The following is a 19,239-nucleotide window of genomic DNA, read 5'->3' on the forward strand; positions in this document are numbered from 1 at the left end:
AAGCCCCTATCCCACTTTTGCTCATATCCTCTTGGACTCCCCATTCCAAGCAGAGTGTAAGCCCAAGTCTTCCCCATGGCCTGTGAGGCCCTGTGTGATCTAACCCCAGCCAAGCTATTCACCATGATCTCCTCCACTCCCTGCCTTTGCCATGCAGGCCTGCTCCTCACTCTTCTTCCCTTTGCCTGGAACACCCTTCCCAAGACCGCCACACCGCTTGCCCTCACCTTATTCAGCCCTCTGCCCACAGGCCACCTCCTTGCAGAGGCCTGCCCTGACCACCTTATCTCAAAGAACCACACCCTCCTCCCTGGACCTCTGTAGCCCCCTACACTGTTTCACTTTTTCCATAGTACTTACCACTATTGGACCCATTATATTTTATGGGGACCAAAGTTTTGCCACCCCAAAATATGCCTTTGGGGACACTGATTTTAAGCTGGCTTTTAAGAAACAAAAGACCCAGAAAGAAAGTTTGGGTCTCCCTCTCACCTGCCTAACGGAATTTAGATAGAAGAACGTGCTTCAGGAAGGGAATCTTACCATAGTCATCTTAGCCTATTTGAATTAAGTGCGGCAAACTGGGAGGATCCAAGCAAAAATCTGTTGGCTGGATTCTCCTGTTTCCCATTGATTCTGGGTGGCCCAGCAAGAATTTGTTTACCACATGTTGTTTCCCTGTGAATTACCTGCTTTCTCTTTGAAATCCCCTTCTCCTTTGTCTAAAATGGCATATAAACCTCAGCTGCCCGAGATGTCTTCAGGTCTCATACCTTCTGGCACCCCTGCATCTACATCCATAATCAACTTGGGGCATTTTCTCCTGCTAATCTCTCTCTGTTCAATTTGATTATTAGCCCAGCTAGAAGAACTTAGAAGGTTGGAGGAAAGTTTTTTTTGTGTATGTGCCCCCATAATATTATATATTATATTTTATTTCATTTATTTATTGTTTCCCCCATTTGACTATTAGGCTCCATGAGAGAGGGACTTTGTCTCGTTCACCACTCTGTCCCCAGTATTTGATATCGTGCCTGGAGCTCCATAATGAAAGATTTTGCTGAATGAAAGACTGCAGATTAAATGAACAGCTGCAATGTCCTTATGGCTTCAGGGGCCTTTGAGGCCCTCTTGCCCTCCTGCCCCCTCCCTGGCCACCTGCTCAGTGAACAGACATCTTTCCACAGGGAACAAAGCCCAGGCTGATGGCACTCATCACTGCCAATGGTTCTGAATATGTAACAATGCGAAAGCCCTTGCGAAAGCTAAACTCTTGGTACACATTATCTCATTAAATCTCAAAACAACCCAAGAGGTGTACTATTATGGTCCCTAGTTTACAAGGGATGAAACTCAGAAACAGAGATCACACGGCTTGTCAAGGTCACGTATGGGAAGTGATAGGATCACTGAAGACATTTGATTCCAGAGTCCCTATTCTTAACTGTTATGCCAAAAATATGGCTTCCCAGAGAGGAGACCCAGAGCTTGACTTTCACACCAAGTAAGTCACTAACTCATTTCAGAACTTTTCTTGAGCACAGGCTCATGAGAAGGCAGAGGGAGCAGTACGGGGGCATAGACATAGAGAGGGCCCTAGAGGGATGGCCTTCAAAGCCCAGTTTGCCTCCCTTCTTCCCTATTCTGGGATCCCCAGATCCTGACAGCCTGGGAGGAATCCCATGCCAGAGCATCTCCCACTAATTGGCTTAGCAAACCGTGCTGATCTGGGCAAAGCTGAAGCCCAGTGAATTCAAAGATTAGGGAAAGCAGGATTCATGGCTCACCGCTCGGCTGCCCACTGGGTCAGAGGAGACCGGGTTAGGACTTTAATTGGCTTAACAGTCATGAGTGGCTTAATAGCTCAGAGGGTTGGGGTCGGGCAGGCAGGGAGGGGTGAAAACACAGGTTGGTGTCTAGCCCACAGCCAGCTTCATGTCCCACTAAAGGATCTGTGTACTCTTCTCTCGGGGGTCAATCTGTCTCTGTACATGACCACTGCTCTGGGAACCCCCAATGCTGCCAGTGTGGTGGTGTCAGGGAGAGAGCTTGGGCTTGGGGGTTGGGCAAAGCTGGGCTGGCACCTTACCTTCCTCTACTTCCTTAGTGGGTAACCTTGGACAAGTTACTTGACTTCTCTGAGACTCACTATTTTGTCTGATAAATGGGTATATCAGTTGCCAACAGAGGGACAGTTTCAGAGCAAAAGGAGATCACGTGCCTGGAGCACCTCACACGGGCACAGTGGGTGAGCAGTGTCCATGAATTCCTTCCCCTCCTCTCCCTCCTCAGAGCCCCATTTTGTGTTTAAAATAATACAAACACCCATTTTACAGGGTTGTTTGGGGATAGAATAAGAAAGGACCTTATCAACTGTGAAGAGACTGAGGTCACAAAGACGACAGGCCCACAAATGTTTTTCCTTTGGTTGACACTATTTTTGAAATATCTTAACTAGAAGTTGAAAATTGGAAGAATTCACACAAAAACCCAATTTCCCGTTTCTTTTGAGAAAGAAGACCTGACAAACAGTGGGTCCATAACTTCTCATGGCAACATCAGCTGGAGCTGGGTAGTGGCTTCCCTTTCCGTAAGACACTGCTTACCCCATAACATCCTCTGGACTGACACCCATGTACTGACACAGGTGAGTGTCACCTGGCTCCTCAAAATATTTAAGCTTTTGATCCAGCATTGTACAAGCATGAGGAGTTGAAAGATATCTTTAGGATTCAGATGCTTTTATTCAGAATTGGGGCGTGGGGTCAGGAGGTAAATGACTGGCCAGTCTCCCAGCTTTGATCCCAGAAGTCTCAGACACTCATCTCCTTCCTCATTATCCCAGGTTCTACCATTCAGAACATCTGCACCACGTGCTGCTGAACCGTGAACTTGCTCACTGTGGGACTATTTCACATGGTAAGCAAACATGTCGTGCCAACATTGCTGAATTTCTAGGAATGCCAGCCCTGCTGGCTTCTCCATATCTTGTCTGGACTTTCCTCCATGTAGCCCGACCCTTAGCCATTTTAGAAGCCAAAGCTTTTGGGACAGGGGCCCAGAGGCTTTAGCTCTGATAATTAGACCCAGAGTCAGAATTCCAGAAAAGGGAAGGCTCTTAAGGTCATCAAATCTAATATTCTCATTTGACATACAGGGCAACTGAGGCCCAGATGCAGAAAGAGCCTAGTCCAAGGTCACCTAGCAAGCTAGTTACAAACCCAAATGAAGACGTACGTTTCCTGATCCACTGCCCTAATCCAGCACTTTCCCTACAATTTACACTCTTCCCATCCTCACTCCCATAGTCCAACTCCCTCCCTCTCCTTTCACTTTCTTATCTCAGTGCAGCAGAAGCCCTGACTTTCTATCATCCTGGAATCTTGGGATCTCAGACTCATAATTCTTTGAGCTTGGGGGACATGTTAGTGGCAGAATTGCAGGGTGGATAAGTTGAACTTGTGCTTTGAAGGCAGAGTCTTGAGTCCCAGCTCTCCTACTCCCTAGCTGTGTGACCTTGGGCAAGGATGCCCCCTTTCTGAGCCTCCATTCCCTCATCTGTCAAGTAGGAATGATAATACAATCAAATCAGAGGTTTCTCAGGAAATATACAGAAGATGAAACATAAAAAGGCAACCAAAAGGCTTAGCACGAAGTGAGTGCTTAATAAAATAATTGTTATAGAACTGTAAATTAGGGCTCTCATGCCCCTAACACTTATGTGAAATGGTCCAGATGTGATCAAAGGAAATGGAACTGGACAAACTGGAGAACACATACCCTGTCTAAATTGTTACAGGCCAGATACTGTTAGATTACTTTTTTTGTTTTTCAAGAGAAGCTAGGATTTCTGGAATTTTGAAATAATGTACAAGCCAAACGAAACACTTCTGTAGGCCAGGTTCAACCTAAGGGCCATTAGTTTGTCATCCCTGCAAAATCATTTCATCCCAACCCCCTCACTTCACAAATGGGGGCGAGTGGAAATAGCTAGCCCTTTTATCGAAGAAACCATGGAGCTCAATGGACTCTCAGCCATCTCCAGCCACTCCCCTGAGACCCCCCACTCCCACCCCATGGTCATTTTTTTTGCCCTGTTTAAGGGAAACTCTATGTTCAAGAAAAAAGTATTAGTTTCTTATAAGTAGATTCTGAACAAGGGGAGGAAGGGGGTTTGAGGTAGCCAATGAGTCGAGGGGCAGCTGGCCCACTTTAGGCTGAAGGGAAAGGGGAATGAAGTTTTGGCTACCAAGAATAGGAAGTTACCATTTCAGAATCTAAAAATATCTTTTACCATCTGTCCACTTGGGCACAGAATGATAAATGCAGATTAGTTCCTGGATGTAGACATGAATATTTTTATGTGTCAAGCTAATAATAATAACACCACCTTGTGTGGCTACAACTCCATCCCATTTTATCCCAGGGCAAGCTAAACAGAATATACACATCAATCTAGGCAAGGCATAGATGGGGAAACAAAGGCAGAGAGAGATTAGGCAACACAAGAAGGGTGACACAGCAAGTGAGCAGCTGGGACAAACCCTGGGTGTCCTGTTTCCAACCCTCAGCCCAGAACTGAATCTTCTGAATTAGGCAGAATGTGTTAACAAGTAACAGAGGAAATATGTGAGAACAGCAATAATCACTCTTTACATCTCTACTGTGACTTTGACTTTTTCCATGCTTTCCTCACATCGGTGATAATAATGATAATCTATTACATTCCAAAAATATGTTACAGTCTGCAGGGTCTTCACCCAAACCTTCTCTCACCTGACCACCTCAGCAGGTAAGAAATATGTGAATGGTAGACCAATGAGATGAGAAAACTAGGCATTCTCCCACATTTCACAGGTGAGGAAACTGAGGCTTGGTGGGAGGAGGGGCTTTGCCTAAGATTACAGAGTAGGCAAGTTCATTCTATCAGTGCAAAGCAGAGCCTAAGCTACTAGAGCAATCCTGATTCAAGAGGAACACTAGGTTCAGAATTCCCCATCTCCAATTAACTCAGCTCAGCTCAACAGGCACCATCAGTCTTGGCAGAGGAAGAAGCCTAGAAGCAGGCTGCTTGTTCAAAGCCTCAGTTTTGGTCTTACTATCCTGGGATTAAAGGACAGCTAGTGGCCATCAAATCTCAGATTCAAGATCCCAAATCCTTGGTCCTGTTGAGGGGATGATAGTGGTGCTGGGGAAACTGGGAAAATCCTAAGAAACAGGAGCTAGACAGCTTCTTGGCTGGATCCAGCAAACCTTGTCCCAAAAGTCCAAAAAGTTTGGGCAGGATATTCATTTAGCTTCCTCAAATTCCACGTTTCTCCTGGGAGGTTGAGAATAGACTGCAATTCTGAACTGAGAATCTTTGAGAGCAAGGAAGGACTTCTGAGATCTTTCTTAAACCCAGGCTCAGCATTCAGGCAGAAAGGAGTGGGTCAGGGCTGGAGGGAGCCATGGGGCCCTGTTCCAAGCTTCATACTCATCCTTAAGAGCCCAGGGCCTTCCTCATTCACACACCCCTGAGTTTCTCTCTGTCTCTCTTCTTGCTCCATCCCCTCCTCCCTCAATGTCCAGATCAGAGAGAATAGCACTGGGGTTGGTCAGAGTTTGAGGGCAGAGGTTAGGGAGGCAGAGAAGAAATCAAAGCTGCAACAGGGTAGGGCGGGGCAGAGGTCAGGACACGAGGGGGGCCTGGAGAGGTCAAAGCAGGGCTGGGGCGGCTGACAACCCCTCGCCACCCCCACGCCTCCGAGTCAGCTCCCTCCACCTGAACTTCTCCTACCTCCAGACCTGGCCGAGCTGCAGGAGGTGGACGAAGGTCTGCAGCAGCCAGACGCAGAGGCGGCAGCAGCGGCGGCGGAAGGCGCTGGCAGAGGAGGGCGCGGGCCGGGGACCCAGCTCGGGACTGCCTTCTTTGGTCCGGAAGGCGATGGGGCTGTCCTTGGTGCTGATGGAGGGCCGGCCGGTGCCGCTGTCCTTGGTGCTGACGGCGGGTCCCGGGGCCCCCGCGGGCTCCGTGTAGTCGTACACGAACCAGCGGAAGCTGAGCAGCTGCACTACAAGCGACGGCAGGAGCACGAACAGCAACGTGAGGCCGAAGTAGGTATGCTGACCATGCAGGTAGTAGGAGGCCGCCAGCCACAGGTCCGTGGCGCCGTCGGAGAAGAACACTAGCAGCGCGCACAGCACCCAGCAGCAGTCCCGCAGCTCGTAGCGCGGCCCCGAGCCTCCCGCCCCGGTCACTCCCGGGCCCCCGGCCGCTGCCACCGCTTCCCCGCGCCCGCCCGTACTGCCCCGGGCTCCTCCGGCCGCCCCCTCCGGCCCCGGGCCGGCCGCAGCCGCCGCTCCATCAGACTTCGCGGCCATGTTGGCGGAGCAGGAGGCGGGGAGCGACTTCCGGGAGGCGGAGGGGGTGGGGTACGGAGTGGGGAGGACCCTACGCGAGTGGCTCCCGCCTCCTCCTCTTCCTCCTTCTCTTCTTCCTCCTCCCCTCTACTTCAATTATTCATTCTCCCCGGCGCCGCCCTCGCCCCTCCCCCACCCTGGCTGGGCTGTGGCCCGGTCGGGGAGCCCTCCTGGGAAGGGAGATGGAGAGGCGGCGGGAGAGCATCCCAGGTCACCCTCTCCTTCCTTCCTCAGAGGTGTGGGGCCTCAGCCACATGCTCTCTGCCTCTCATCCCTCACCCCACTCCACTTCCTTCCTTTCTCTTTTCTTCACCCCCCACCCCATCCTCTCCTCTTCCAGTTTATCTCCTCTGTTTACCTCCGGTGGCCTGGTCTGAGGAGGGTGGGGGGACCCGGAACTTGGAAGTAAGCGGCTGCTTAGCGGGGACACCCCAGTATCCCTTTAGCAGTCACTCGATGCTAATAGGCCACTTCCTAGTTTCCAGAGTGTTCACATATTGTTCTACCCCCTTTTTGATCTTAAGAGGTCCCTTTTCTTATTGTCTTTTTCTCATTGTTTTGAAGCTGAGAAAACTGCAGCTCTGAGAGTTACTGTCTCTTCCCCACTCTTCCCTTTCTCTCCTTAAGGACTACCTTAATCTGGCCACAGCCCTAGTAAAGTAAGGACAGCGAATGGGGCAACATTAGAGGGGAAGGGATGGGAGGAAACACCAGGTGGAGGAAAAAGCTAGTGCAAAGGCCTGGAGGCTTGAGACTGGAGGGAATGTTTTCAAGGAAGTCAAGATCACAGATCCAGGGAGGTGGAAAGCTGGGAAAGCTGGGGTTGGAGAGTTCTGAGGGATGAGATCCTAAAAGGCCAGAAGTATGCTTTATCCAGGAAGCAATGGGGAACCACTGCAGAATTAGAGCGGGGGGGGGGGGGGGGGGGGGAGCGAGTTATGTGATCAAGTCAGGATTTTGAAAGAAGACCCTGCAGCCAGAGGAGAGAAGTGCACACAGCAAATCAGCCTGAGGGTGGAGAGACAGAGAGACCAGAATATAACAGTAATCCAAGACAAGGGGTAGGGTTCCTCCTATGAGGAACTATATATCCTGGATATCCCCAGTTCCCCACCCCCCTGCATCCCCCACCCCTGCTTTGCTCAGAGTGGATAAACTAGGTAGGCCATTTATTATACAAACACTTATATAGCAGTCTCTCTTTGCCCACGACTGTTCTAAGCACTGTACAATTACTATCTCATTTTATCCTCACAATTTGTGAGGTAATTTACTTTTTTTTTTCCTCCCATTTTCAGATGAAGAAACGGAATCACAGAGAAGTTAACTCATTTGTTCGGAGTCAGACAGTAAGTGCTAGAGCCAAATTCAAACCCATAATCTGGCTCCAGAATAGGCTTTGCTACCTCCCTAGGGTAGGAGGAGAGTTAGGTGAGGAGAGGAAAGAAGAGGGAAGGATGGGAGGTTTGGGGACTGCCTTGCCTGAGTGGCAGGGAAGGGAAGATGAAGGGAGACAGCTGCCCTGGGTCAGGAAGGAGCAGCCATCTGCAGTCCTACAGCCCAGCATCCCTTTCGTGGCTAGGGACTGTTTTGGTCCCAGCAATGCTCAGGAGGTTGGAGTGCCAGCTGTTGCCCAAGGCTGAAAATGGAGGAGGAAGAAAAATTAGGAGATTAAGGGAGTTTTCCAGGCTTGATTCAAAGCTGACAGTCTCTATCCACAGGCATGTGTAGACTAGTGGGAGTTTTTGTTGGTTGGGGAGTCTGAATCCCAACGTGATTTAAGCAGGAGCAATATCTCTTCTTTGTCCTTTCTCTCCTACCACCCTAGGCATGGAGACTCATGGAGTGCACAGAGCCTGGGCGGAGAGATCTGATCCCAGACCTCCTTATGACCATGGGCCAGTTCTGCATGTGTCTGGATCTCTGCCTTCTCACAGGTGCCTGGATGGGGCCTCACAGAATGAGGTTCTCACTTCTGCACCCCCTCACCCCCACGGAGGGAGCCCCTTTACTTCTCATGCCTAAATCCTAGGATCAACCTGTTCAAACAGTCAGTTGAAGACACACTTTTATATCTGAGACTCTGGAGCCAGGATACCAAGGTTCAAAACCTATTTGCCCCTTCCTGGCTCCATGACCTTGGGCAAGTCACTCAATTTCTCTTAGCTTCAGAAAAGGAAGTAAAATGAAGAGGAGGGTGGTAACCAGTGCTTTCCTCCTAGGGTTGTGGTGAGGATAATTAGTACTAGGTATTAGCTAGGGTGATGTCTCCCACAGGAAGCCCTCCTGGATTTCCCACCCAGCTGTGCCCCGCTCCCTATCCTTCAGTGAAGTCTCCCTGACACTCCCGTTATGAGCTTCCATGACACTTTAGTCTTTTCCTTCTGGACCTCAGTACACTAGCAGTTTATCTTTTTATGTTTGCCTACTTGGAATTGCCTGGGAACTCCATGAAAGTTGGGACAATTCATTTTTTATTTTCTCTTTCTGAAAAGGTTTTGTTACTCACAGAGGGGAGGGAGCTCCGTCCTTCTTGGCCACCAGTACATTACTCAGTTCCTCTCTCTTCTTGGCACAGAGGTGTGTCCCCACCCTTTTCTTGATGAACTTGAGGGTCTGCTTGTCCTTGGAAACTTTGAGTAGCGCACTGGTGTACCACTCATATATGGTGAAGTTGCACACCCTTCAGATCATGTCCCACACAAACAGCAGTGGCTGTGCCTCTGCTCGCTCACATTTTTATGGCCCTTGTTGTGGCCCATGGTCGGGGTAGCACAGAGCCAATGGCTGCTGTGGTGGAATAATTCATCTTTTTGTTTTTTTAATTGGGGAACAATGTGTTGTTGTTTTTTCCAGGACCCATCAGCTCCAAGTCAAGTCGTTGTTCTTCAATCTAGTTGTGGAAGGCGCAGCTCAGCTCCAAGTCCAGTCAGATGAAGAAACAGAATCACAGAGCTGTTTTCAATCTAGTTGCAGGGGGCACAGCCCACCATCCCATGCGGGAATTGAACTGGCAACCTTGTTAAGAACTCACGCTCTAACCAACGGAGCTGCCCCACCAGCAGCTCAGCGGCAGCTCATTGTCTTCACTCTAGTTGTGGAGGGTCCAGCTCACTGGCGCATGTGGGAATAGAACCCGCAACCCTGTTGTTAAGAGCTTGCGCTCAACCAACTGAGCCATCTGGCTGCCCCTCATCTATTTTCTTCACCAACCAAATCACCGAGCATCTAGTGCTGTCCCTGGCACTCAATCGGTATTCTATAAAAATCATTGAATGAATGAATGAATGATCAACCTTATGAAATAGGTTCCATTTTATAAAAAGGTAACTACTTTAAACAAGAGCAGTGACTTACAGAATTAACATCCCTCTTACGTCAGGAGCTGTGTTAAGAACTTCACAGAGATTATCATATTATTCTCAAACCAGTCATTTTTGGGGTGAAGAAATTGGGACTTGGGGAGGTGCTGTCACTTGCCCAAGGCCATTAGTCAGGAAATAGCAGAACCGGCATTCAAGAACTCTAGTTCAGGCAACAGGGACTGATGACACAGGGGAAGGATTTGATGGGGTGTCTAAAGTGTGGGTCAGGTGGAAGTGACCCACCTGTCAGTGGAATTGTAGAGGGGACGCTGCCCTAAGCAGCTTGGACTAGTGTGTTCTGAGTAGCCTGAGGTCAGAGATCAGAGATTCAGACTAGAACCAATAAGGAAGTACAGAAGTAGTGAGGGGGTGGGGGGTGGGGGCAGAACAGCTTGGGCAAAGGCTCTGTAATGGGGCCGAGCCAAGCTCATTCAAAGGCGAAGATGAGGCTGGGTCTGGCTGGTGTGGAGGCAGAAGGTACACCACAGCTGGTCAGAAATGGACAGGCCCTTTGAGATCTCTTCCAGTTCCCTGAGCCGCTGTCTAGTTTTACAGATGGGGATACTGGGGCCCAAAGGGAAGTCCCATGTCTATCAAGTGGCAGAAGCAAATCTGGGAGCCTTTCCTTAGTCCCCAGGAACATGGTCTCGGGGCTTTTTTGGGAACCACTCTTGGAAACAGCCTTCATCCCATTTCCCCAATAAACTGAGAGCTCAGTCCATGCTTACTGCACCCTCAGCTTGGACCAGTTTCTAATAATATTCCTTTAGTTCCTGTGCAAACTATGCACGAGATAATCAACACGGCATGGTTTATAACAGCAAATATTGGGAACGACCCAAATGCCCATCAGTAGGGGACTGGCTAAATAAATCAGGGCTTCCTGACAATGAAATAGCATGTGGCAGTAAAGGAAGTGAAGAAAGTCTCTTAATCCAGAGAGGCCTCCATGGGGAAAAGCACAGGACAGCACAAGAGACAAAGCTGGGTGAGCAGGGGAAATAACAATCTGTATTTGTATTTGTTTGTATACGCATAAAGAAACTTTGGAAGTATATATAAGAAAATGAGATTACTGACGGGGGTACTGGGCAGAAGGGGAGCCAGGATGGGAGGGAGACTTCATTACATGCAAATTTATAATTTTTTTGGAATCATGTGAACGTATTTACCTATTGGTAAAATAATATAATAATGGGGACAGCTGCTACTCAGCTACTGCTGAATGCTGTCATGTGGGAACAGGCAGTCGGTGTGGTCAGATTTTCTCATTATTCGAGAGAAGCCAGAAATCTGGATTGTATTGTAAAATCTCTTGATTCGTAAATGTTGTTCTGATTTTTTTTCCTCAAAACACTTTTCAGGCCAAGTAAATAGGTCAGTGGGTCAGACACAGCCTGCAGGCCACCAGTTTTCAGTTTCAGTGCTAATGGCTTCCTGCTCCCAGGGCTGGAGTTCTCAGCATCCCAGGTCTGTGCCCTCAAGTGGGCAGGTGCAGGTCAGAAAAGTGCCTTGTCCTGCCCCTTTCCTGGCACCCTCCAACCCTTGTCCCCTTGGGGTGGTGACATTTGGGGCTTTTAACTCAAGATTTGCAAGGCAGAGAGGGTTATGAACTCGCAGATAATTTTCTCTCTTGGGGCCCTGCAGGCATCAAGGCCCAGCTGCTTTCTGCTGCCCACCCATCTGTCCCTGGGAGGTGGGGACATGAGTGGGGCTGGCAGGGATGGGGTGGGCAGGAGTTGCCGCTCTGAGCCTCAGATCGTCGGGCTCTGTCAAGACGCAAAATCCAAGAGGAGAAACCCAGAGATTGTGAGAAAAGAAAAATAAGCTTGGTTGCACCTACTTGATATGTGCTGAGATAATCTACCAAATGACAAAATGTCAGAGCTGGAAAGGCCCTAAGGGATCATCTCATCCAACCCCTCCATTGCACAGATGGGGAGACCAAGCTCTGCTCCCCACCATACTGCCCCAGGCCATGGCCTTGTCGCCACCTCTCTCCTGGACAACTGGATTGTACTCCCTACAGCCCTTCTTTCCCCTCCTAATGTTCCATCTCCACCATTAGCCAGAGGCACCTTTTTAAAAGAGGAAATCTGATCCGGTTCCATGTCTGCTCAGAACCTTCTGACTACTTCCTACCTCCCTTTCAGCCAAAGTCCTCGGCCCTGCCTGGAGTCTCTCTCCCGCTCTCTCTGACTTCACCTCCTTCCATCTTCCCCTGCTCATTCTGTTCCAGCCACACTGGCCCTTTGCTATTCCTTTAACACTCCAACCTTCTCACTGCCACCCGGCTTTTGTTCCGGCTATTCACCCAGGTGTGCACGGGCTCCATCTTGCTCTTTAAAATGTTGCCTCTCCCAAAGGGTTTTCCTGATAATTTCCCCCTGAGCCAGCTATGATGTGAAAAGCCCCCCGTTTAAAATCCAGGTGACAGCCACTCCTGATCCTGCCATTGCCTGCTTAGGTGACCTTGAGCAAGTCACCTCCCCTTTCTGGGCCTCAGTTTCTCGTTTGTAAAATAAGGGTGTCACTAAGACACCTTCAATTCAGTCATCTTGGAATGTCTTCTCTTTTCCGTTGTCACTTTCTTCCCTATAGAATCTGAAAGTCCTTTAAACAAACATGACTGTACTTATTTATTGAATAGTTAATACATTCACATAGTGCAAAATTCAAAGGTACAAAAGGGACACCTTTGTCTCTCCTACCTTGCCAGTACCGTTCTACAGATGGTTCGAGTCACTCATCCCCACCCAAGATAGGGGAAGTCTTGATTCTATGTTCCTCCCTCTTTCCAGTGAGATGAGTTACTCTTCAAAGGTTCTGGCTGGTAAAGAAGAGAGACAGACAGACAGACTGGACCCTTAACTCTCTCCAAGGCATGGTTAGGTCACGGCCTCACTCAAACATTCAGCAGCCCTCTTCTGAGGCATCCTCTGAGCGCCCTGGGCACCCAAGGGGAAGCCCATGGAGCCCCTGGCCTCGATGCGCTCCCAGGCTGATAAGAAAACCAAAATCATGGCAAAAAACAGGTCTATTCCAAAAGAGGAAAGTGATTGATGCCAGAGGAAAAGGAGGACCAAAGTCCCTCTGGAAAATCAGAGGGATAGTGACATTCCTGAGGGGCCAGGTCAGAGAGGGAGGGTCTTCTAGGAGGAAAGGCCTTAAGGGAGGAGTAGGCACTCAAAAGTGGGGAAGGAAAGCAAAGGCTATTCCAGGCAGAGGGCACAGCCCAATCAAAAGCAGAAAAGGGGGAAAGTCAGGGTGTGTTTGGGAACTAGGATTCAAGAAGAGTGGAGGAAGATGAGGCAGAGAAGCAGTTGAACTCACAGAGAAGTACCAGGAGACATGTCGCTGAAGGATCGCTGTAGCAGCACTTCTTATAATCCTGAAGGATGGAAAACAATTTAAATGTCCATTCACCAGAGATCGATTCGGTAAATGTGATCCTTACAACCACCACACTGGCAAGCTGTAGAAAGGTGGACAGTGCCTAGTGTTGGTGAGGATGTACATTTATGGTTGACGTGTACAACCATTCTGGAGCAGAATGTGGCAGGATTTAAGAAAAACAAGTCTATGCCTGTCCGCTGACAAGGCAATAAATAGCACACTAGGGCATTCAGTGCAGCCCTGTGTATGTCGATGGGGAGAGAAAGGGAACTCAAACATCGACAACCAAGGGAGAGGGCAGTGAAATATGGGGAAAGCAGTTCTGGGTGCTTTGGAGCTGCTAGGAGCAAGGAACAGAGTACACGGATAGATCATAGAAAAAGGGAGATGAGCAAAAAACCAGTAGGAAACAAACACAACTTACAGCACAATAATAGTTATATAGACTAAAAACACATACCAAGTTTATCAGGATCTACTACAATTGAACATACCCAACACCCCCACTCCTAGGTATACATACAATAGAAATACATACACTTGTGTGTATACCCAAAGACATGTACACGACTGTTCGTATCCGCACTATTTGTAACAGCCCCAAGCTGAAAACCAGCACATGTCCACCGATGGCTGAATGGTTTAATTGCTGTGCACTCATCCAGTGGAATACTCAACAGCACTGAGGGTAAGCAACCTACAGGTACACACAACAGCAGATAGAAATCTCACGAACAAAATGATGAATGAAAGAAGTCAGGCACAAGAGCACACTCTGTGACTCCATTTACCTATAAAGTTCAAAAACTCGCAAAACCAGTGCGTGGTGTTAGAGGTCAGGGGAGTGGTTACCCGTGGTAACAGGGGAGTGGTTAGGAGGGCTTGCAGGGGATCTCCTGGGGAGCTGCTGACGTTCTGTTGCTTGACCTGAGTGCTGGTTACATGGTTGTGTTCAGTTTTTGAAAGTTCATGAATGATGCACTTACGATTTGTGCACTCTTCTGTGTGTTAGACCTTAATAAGAATTTTAAAGATACATAAACACATAAAGCAACTACTATGCATTTTGAAAGAAATCTCAAGTATTTAAGGACATATATAACACAACAGAGAGGGATTTAGTGAGGTCAGAATTGGGTGGGGATGGGGGGGAAAGGAGAAAATAATATAAACAAAAGAGCGGTTTTGCAGACTAACTCATGACCACGAGCTAAGAACTGAGAGGTGGGATTAATTCAACCCTCCATCCTGTAGTACATGAAAAATAAATGTAAACTTTAATTTAGAAAGTTAGGACCCAGCAATCCCTCTCCTGGGCATCTACCCAAAAAAATCTGAAAACATTTATCCATAAAGACAAGTGTGCTCCAATGTTCATTGCAGCTTTATTTACAGTGGCCAAGACATGGAAACAACAAAAATGTCCTTCGGTAGATGAATGGATAAAGAAGTTGTGGTATATATACACAATGGAATACCATTCAGTAGTAAGAAAAGATGAAATAGGACCATTTGTGACAACATGGATGGATCTTGAGATTATAATGCTAAGCGAAATAAGCCAGACAGAAAAAGCAGAGAACCATATGATTTCACTGATATGTGATATATAAACCAAAAACAACAAAAGGTCAAGACAAACAACTGAGAAACAAAAACTCATAGACATAGACAACAGTTTAGGGGTTACCAGAGGGTAAGCGGGGAGCGGGGCTCTAGAAGAGGGTAAATCGGGTCTAATATAAGGTGATAGAAAGAGAATTGTGTGGGTGGTGAACACACAATGTGAAATCTAGATAATGTAATACAGAATTGTACACCTGAAATCTATGTAACTTTACCAACAATTGTTGCCCCAATAAACCTTAATTTAAAGGGAAAAAAAAGTTAGATAAACAAGTGAAATATAGTGTTTATACTACAGAATTTTTGCAGCTGTCAGAAAATAGGCGAGAGGTTGAAATATACCAATCAAACATGTCCAAGAGCAAAGAGGCCGCAGAGTGATACATTTGGGTGCAATGCCCTCCATCCCACCTTCCTACCCTGCCATGTACATAATAGTCCTACATATGTTCTCTGGGTTCCTAACTATGTCTTTAAATGAATACCACAGTTCTGAAAAGACATCCAAATTAAGACTCTGGAGGGAACTGAGATGGGGGGAGGGGTGTCAAAAAGGAACTTGAGTCTTCTCTGTAATGTTTTCATTTTCAATAAGAAGAATCTATTCATGGAATTTTAAATTAATGGATTTAGTATTAAAGGTCGTGTTAAAGACCGGCTCAGGGAGGCCTGGATGTTCTGGGCTATATTCTCTTTGAGGTCACTTAAGATTTTTCAAGTCAAACCTTGGGACCATCTGTTGCCTAATGAAATCAAGGCGTGGGGAGTTGGAAGACAGGTCCCCACGTGACATCCCCATCTGGCTGCATGACCTTGGGAGGTCCCATCCCCTTTCCAGGCCTCAATGTCCTCATCTGCCCAATGGGAATCAGATTTCTGCACTACCCGGGGATGTGGGAGGATGAAGCAAGGGCACAGGGAGAATCGCATGAATATAAGGGATTATTCTCTGGGTCAGGGGAGGAGAGGGGGTGGAGGCCTCCCCTCCACTTGCCAAGCCAAGGGCACAAAGGAAGCATAGGGAGGAGCTGGGGACCACCCATGAGAGCAAACAGACCGTCTGTGGGACAGGGCCATGTTGTCAGCAGCTGGGAGGCCCAGCCTGGACTATTCATAGGCCAGAGCCCATGGGGCAGTGCTCAGGCTGCCTAGAGAAACAGGATATGAGCTGGCTTCTCACTGCCCCAGGCCCCATGCAGCCATAGTCCTGTCACGTCTCCGTGCCCCCATCATCCCACACCACACACACACACACACACACACACACACACACACACACACACACAGAAGACTGCGCCACACTTCCCTCTTTTAGCCCATCCTGTCCCCACAGACAGAGGGACTTTCACAAAGTAAACCCAATCACATCCTGTGCTTGCTCAAAACCTCCCAGTAACTTCACACTGATCTGGGGGAAAAAATACAATCCCCTTACCTTAGCCAACAAAGTCTAGCATGCTCTGCCATTCCTGCCCTCCACCCTCCCCCACCTTCAGCATCGGGGTTAAGAGCTTGGCCTCAGAGAGAATCTGCTTTGGTTAGGATTCTGGTTCTTTTTCTCATTCATTTAAAAATGTTTACTGAGCACCTACTATGGGCCAGACACTATTTTAGGCATTTGGGATATATCAGTAACAAATGAGACAAAGATCTCCGCACTCATGGAGCTTCCTTTTTAGCAGAAGGAGATTCACAATAAATGTAATTATGTAGCACGTGGGAAAGTGACAAATGTTATTTTAAAAAATAGGTTTTTGGTTTTTTTTGGTTTTTGTTTTTGTTTTTAGGAAGTTGATCAGGAGTACTGGGCAGGGCAAGGGTTGCAGTTTTAAATAGGGGGGTCAGGGCAGACATCATTGAGAAGATGGAATTGAAGCGAAGACTTGTAGGAGGTGAGGAAGGGATGCAGATGTGGAGGGGGGGAGGGAGTGCAGGCACAGGGAGCAGCCAGTGCAAAGGCCCTGAGGTGGGACTGTCCTGGCATGTTTGAGGAAGAGCAAGGAGGTGGGAGAGGCCTCAGAGAGGTAGGGTCTTGTGGACCTTGGTGGGGAGTTTGACTTTTACTGAGTGAGATGGACTGTTGAGGCGGGTTGACCACAAGGGAGTCGGGGAGGCAGGACTGGGAAGGGAAGGAAGCCAAGCGGGGCTTGCGGATGTCTCGTGGGTGGCCACTTCAGCCTGGCCCACAGGGAAACTTGAGTGTAATTATACTTCAGAGTTATCCACCCACACCCCCGCCAACTGCCCAAGCAAGAAAGGTCATCTTTCATATTCCTGGGTTAGGGGAAGGGTTAGGATGGGTTAGGGGAAGGGGAAGTCTCCCCAGGAGGCTCCAGCAGCCTTGAGGGCAGTCCTCCCCAAGGAGGGAAGTGGGTACTGGTCACTGAACACTTACCCAAGGGGGGGCACAGAAACAGTAAAAAGGGACCCGAGGGGAATGGGTGAAGGATCATTCTTCTTGGCTGCAGTCCCCAAAGCCCCAGCAGCCATGTTCTTTTGGCCAGGGCTTCGGGTGGCTAAAGATGGGGCGGGGGGCCCGGCATACGCCAGTGTGACCAGGTAGAGTTTATCTGGTTAGAAAAGACTTAGTAGGTATCACCCTCATTCAGGACTGCAGAGGGACTCACCCTCTGCAATATCGCGACCATGTGGCAGTCCAGCCTTAAATACCTTCTGGGATGGGAACCACTTACCCTTGAGTTAGCTCTGTTTGTCTTTGGATACTTTGGATTTTAGAAATTCTGCTTCATATTGAGTTCATTCATTCATTCTGTAAACATTGACTGAGCACCTACTGTGTGCCAGGCATCATTGTAGATTCCAGAGACACAGCAGCGAACAACACAGACAAGGTCTCTGCCTTGAGGAGCTCACAACTAGAGAGGGGGATGATTAGAGAAAAAAAGATGGTGAGGGAAGTGCAGAGATGGGGGAAGCGCAGGAAGCTGTGGGGGACAAGAGGGGACTCTTGACCTGTGGGAGGAGGTGACAAGCTGATAAGTGGGGGATATGTGGTAGTTACACAGGTGCAAAGGTGTGGGAGAAAATTAATCCAGGCTGACTGAGGAGTGTGTGCAAAGTCCCAGAGAATCTCACCTGTGCTCACCGTCCCCACTGCTACCCCTGCTCCAGCGACCATTCTATCCCACAGAGGGGCAAAGAAGCTGGGGTACGCAGCCACTGACTCCTTTCTCTTCTTAGTTGCGGGCCGTTTCTGTGGACATTGACTCACTGCATTCTGCACACAAACTGCATCTGTGAGCAGAGAGAAGCAGGAAGCCACAGGCATGCGCAGCCATGTCGGCAGCTGACTTCCAAGGAGGGCTTCCGTAGCCTTACATGGTGAATGTCTCCTTCCCCTTTCTGGCCTCACCTCTTACCTTCTCTCCCCTGCTCATTCAGTTTCACCTACAATGGCCTTGCTGTGCTTCCAATTTCCAGGGCATTTGCATCTGCTGTTCCCTCTGCCTGAAATGCTCTTCCCCCAGATATCCACATGGCTCACCCCCTCACCATCTCCATCTCTCTGCTCAAATGCTACCTCTTCCGAGAAGCCCTCCCTGATAACCGTATCTCAAATAACCCCTCCATATTCCCTCTCCACCTTGCCCTGCTCTATTGTTCTCCAGAGCTCTTAATCACCACCTGACATGATATATTTACTTGTTCATGTGTTTTTTTGTCTGTCTCTTCCACCAGACTGGAAGCTTTTTGAGGGCAAGGACCATGTCTTGTTTTGCTCATGGCAGAACCCCTATAACTGGGCTGTCAATAAATATTTGTAAAATCGATGGTTCTGAAACAAGAGTCCTTCCAGGTCTGTCTCAATGTCTTGGATATGACCTCCCTCTCCAACACTTCCAGTTACCAGGGGTGCCCTCTAAGGCCCAGTCACAGCCAAGAATTTGTCAATTTGGGAACCTCCCTGAACCCTTCCCCATTCAGGCCCATTTGGCAGGGGTCAAAGGTCAGCCTGGTCCAGCCCTTTTTGGGTCCTAAAGTGGAGGAGACCCAGTTCTGGGGTCTAGGTCCCAGGAATGCTTGGTGAGCCCCATTTTTCCTTTGGCAAATGTTTCCCCTTCCTTCCCAGGGCTTGTGTCTGCATTTCTGAACCAGAAGGTGTTTACACAAAACATCCTGGGTTTGGCGACAAATTCACCCTCAATGAGGAATCCTTAATGAATCTCCTTCTTTCCCTATACCAGGCAGCTGCAGGGAAAATTAGCTCTGCCTCAGGCAGTTGAAGGCAGCCAACGGCCAGGCAAAGAGGAGATGCCACTGAGACTTCTAGGGCCACAGTTTTGGAGAGGGCTTTTTTCCAGGGTCCAGAGATTGCTGTGGAATGGAGGCCAGAGAGCTTCTAGACCCACATTTGCTGCTGACATTCTAGATGACAAAGCATGGCCCTTCTCCCACCTGGAATCTGCAGCTGTGAAATGGGGCAAGAATA

The 19,239-nt window shown here is 48.6% G+C and overlaps 1 protein-coding gene and 1 long non-coding RNA gene across 2 annotated transcripts in view; one reads left to right on the forward strand and one right to left on the reverse strand.

The window, feature by feature from the left end:
- Positions 1 to 7,027, reverse strand: part of XKR7 (XK related 7) — a 29,737-nt gene extending 22,710 nt beyond the window's left edge. The window contains exon 1 of the mRNA XM_019748487.2: positions 5,780 to 7,027. Within this exon, the coding sequence (XP_019604046.2) occupies positions 5,780 to 6,363 (584 nt within the window). The 5' untranslated portion in view covers positions 6,364 to 7,027. The remainder of the gene's footprint in view (positions 1 to 5,779) is intronic.
- Positions 5,965 to 10,112, forward strand: LOC109456274 (uncharacterized). The gene is made up of 4 exons (XR_002138828.2): positions 5,965 to 6,100; positions 7,701 to 7,751; positions 8,231 to 8,339; positions 9,259 to 10,112. It is a non-coding gene; the product is annotated as an uncharacterized LOC109456274 (long non-coding RNA).
- Positions 10,113 to 19,239: the final 9,127 nt, after the last annotated feature.

The sequence above is a fragment of the Rhinolophus sinicus genome, linkage group LG13, assembly GCF_036562045.2.
Source record: "Rhinolophus sinicus isolate RSC01 linkage group LG13, ASM3656204v1, whole genome shotgun sequence".
NCBI lineage: Eukaryota > Metazoa > Chordata > Mammalia > Chiroptera > Rhinolophidae > Rhinolophus > Rhinolophus sinicus.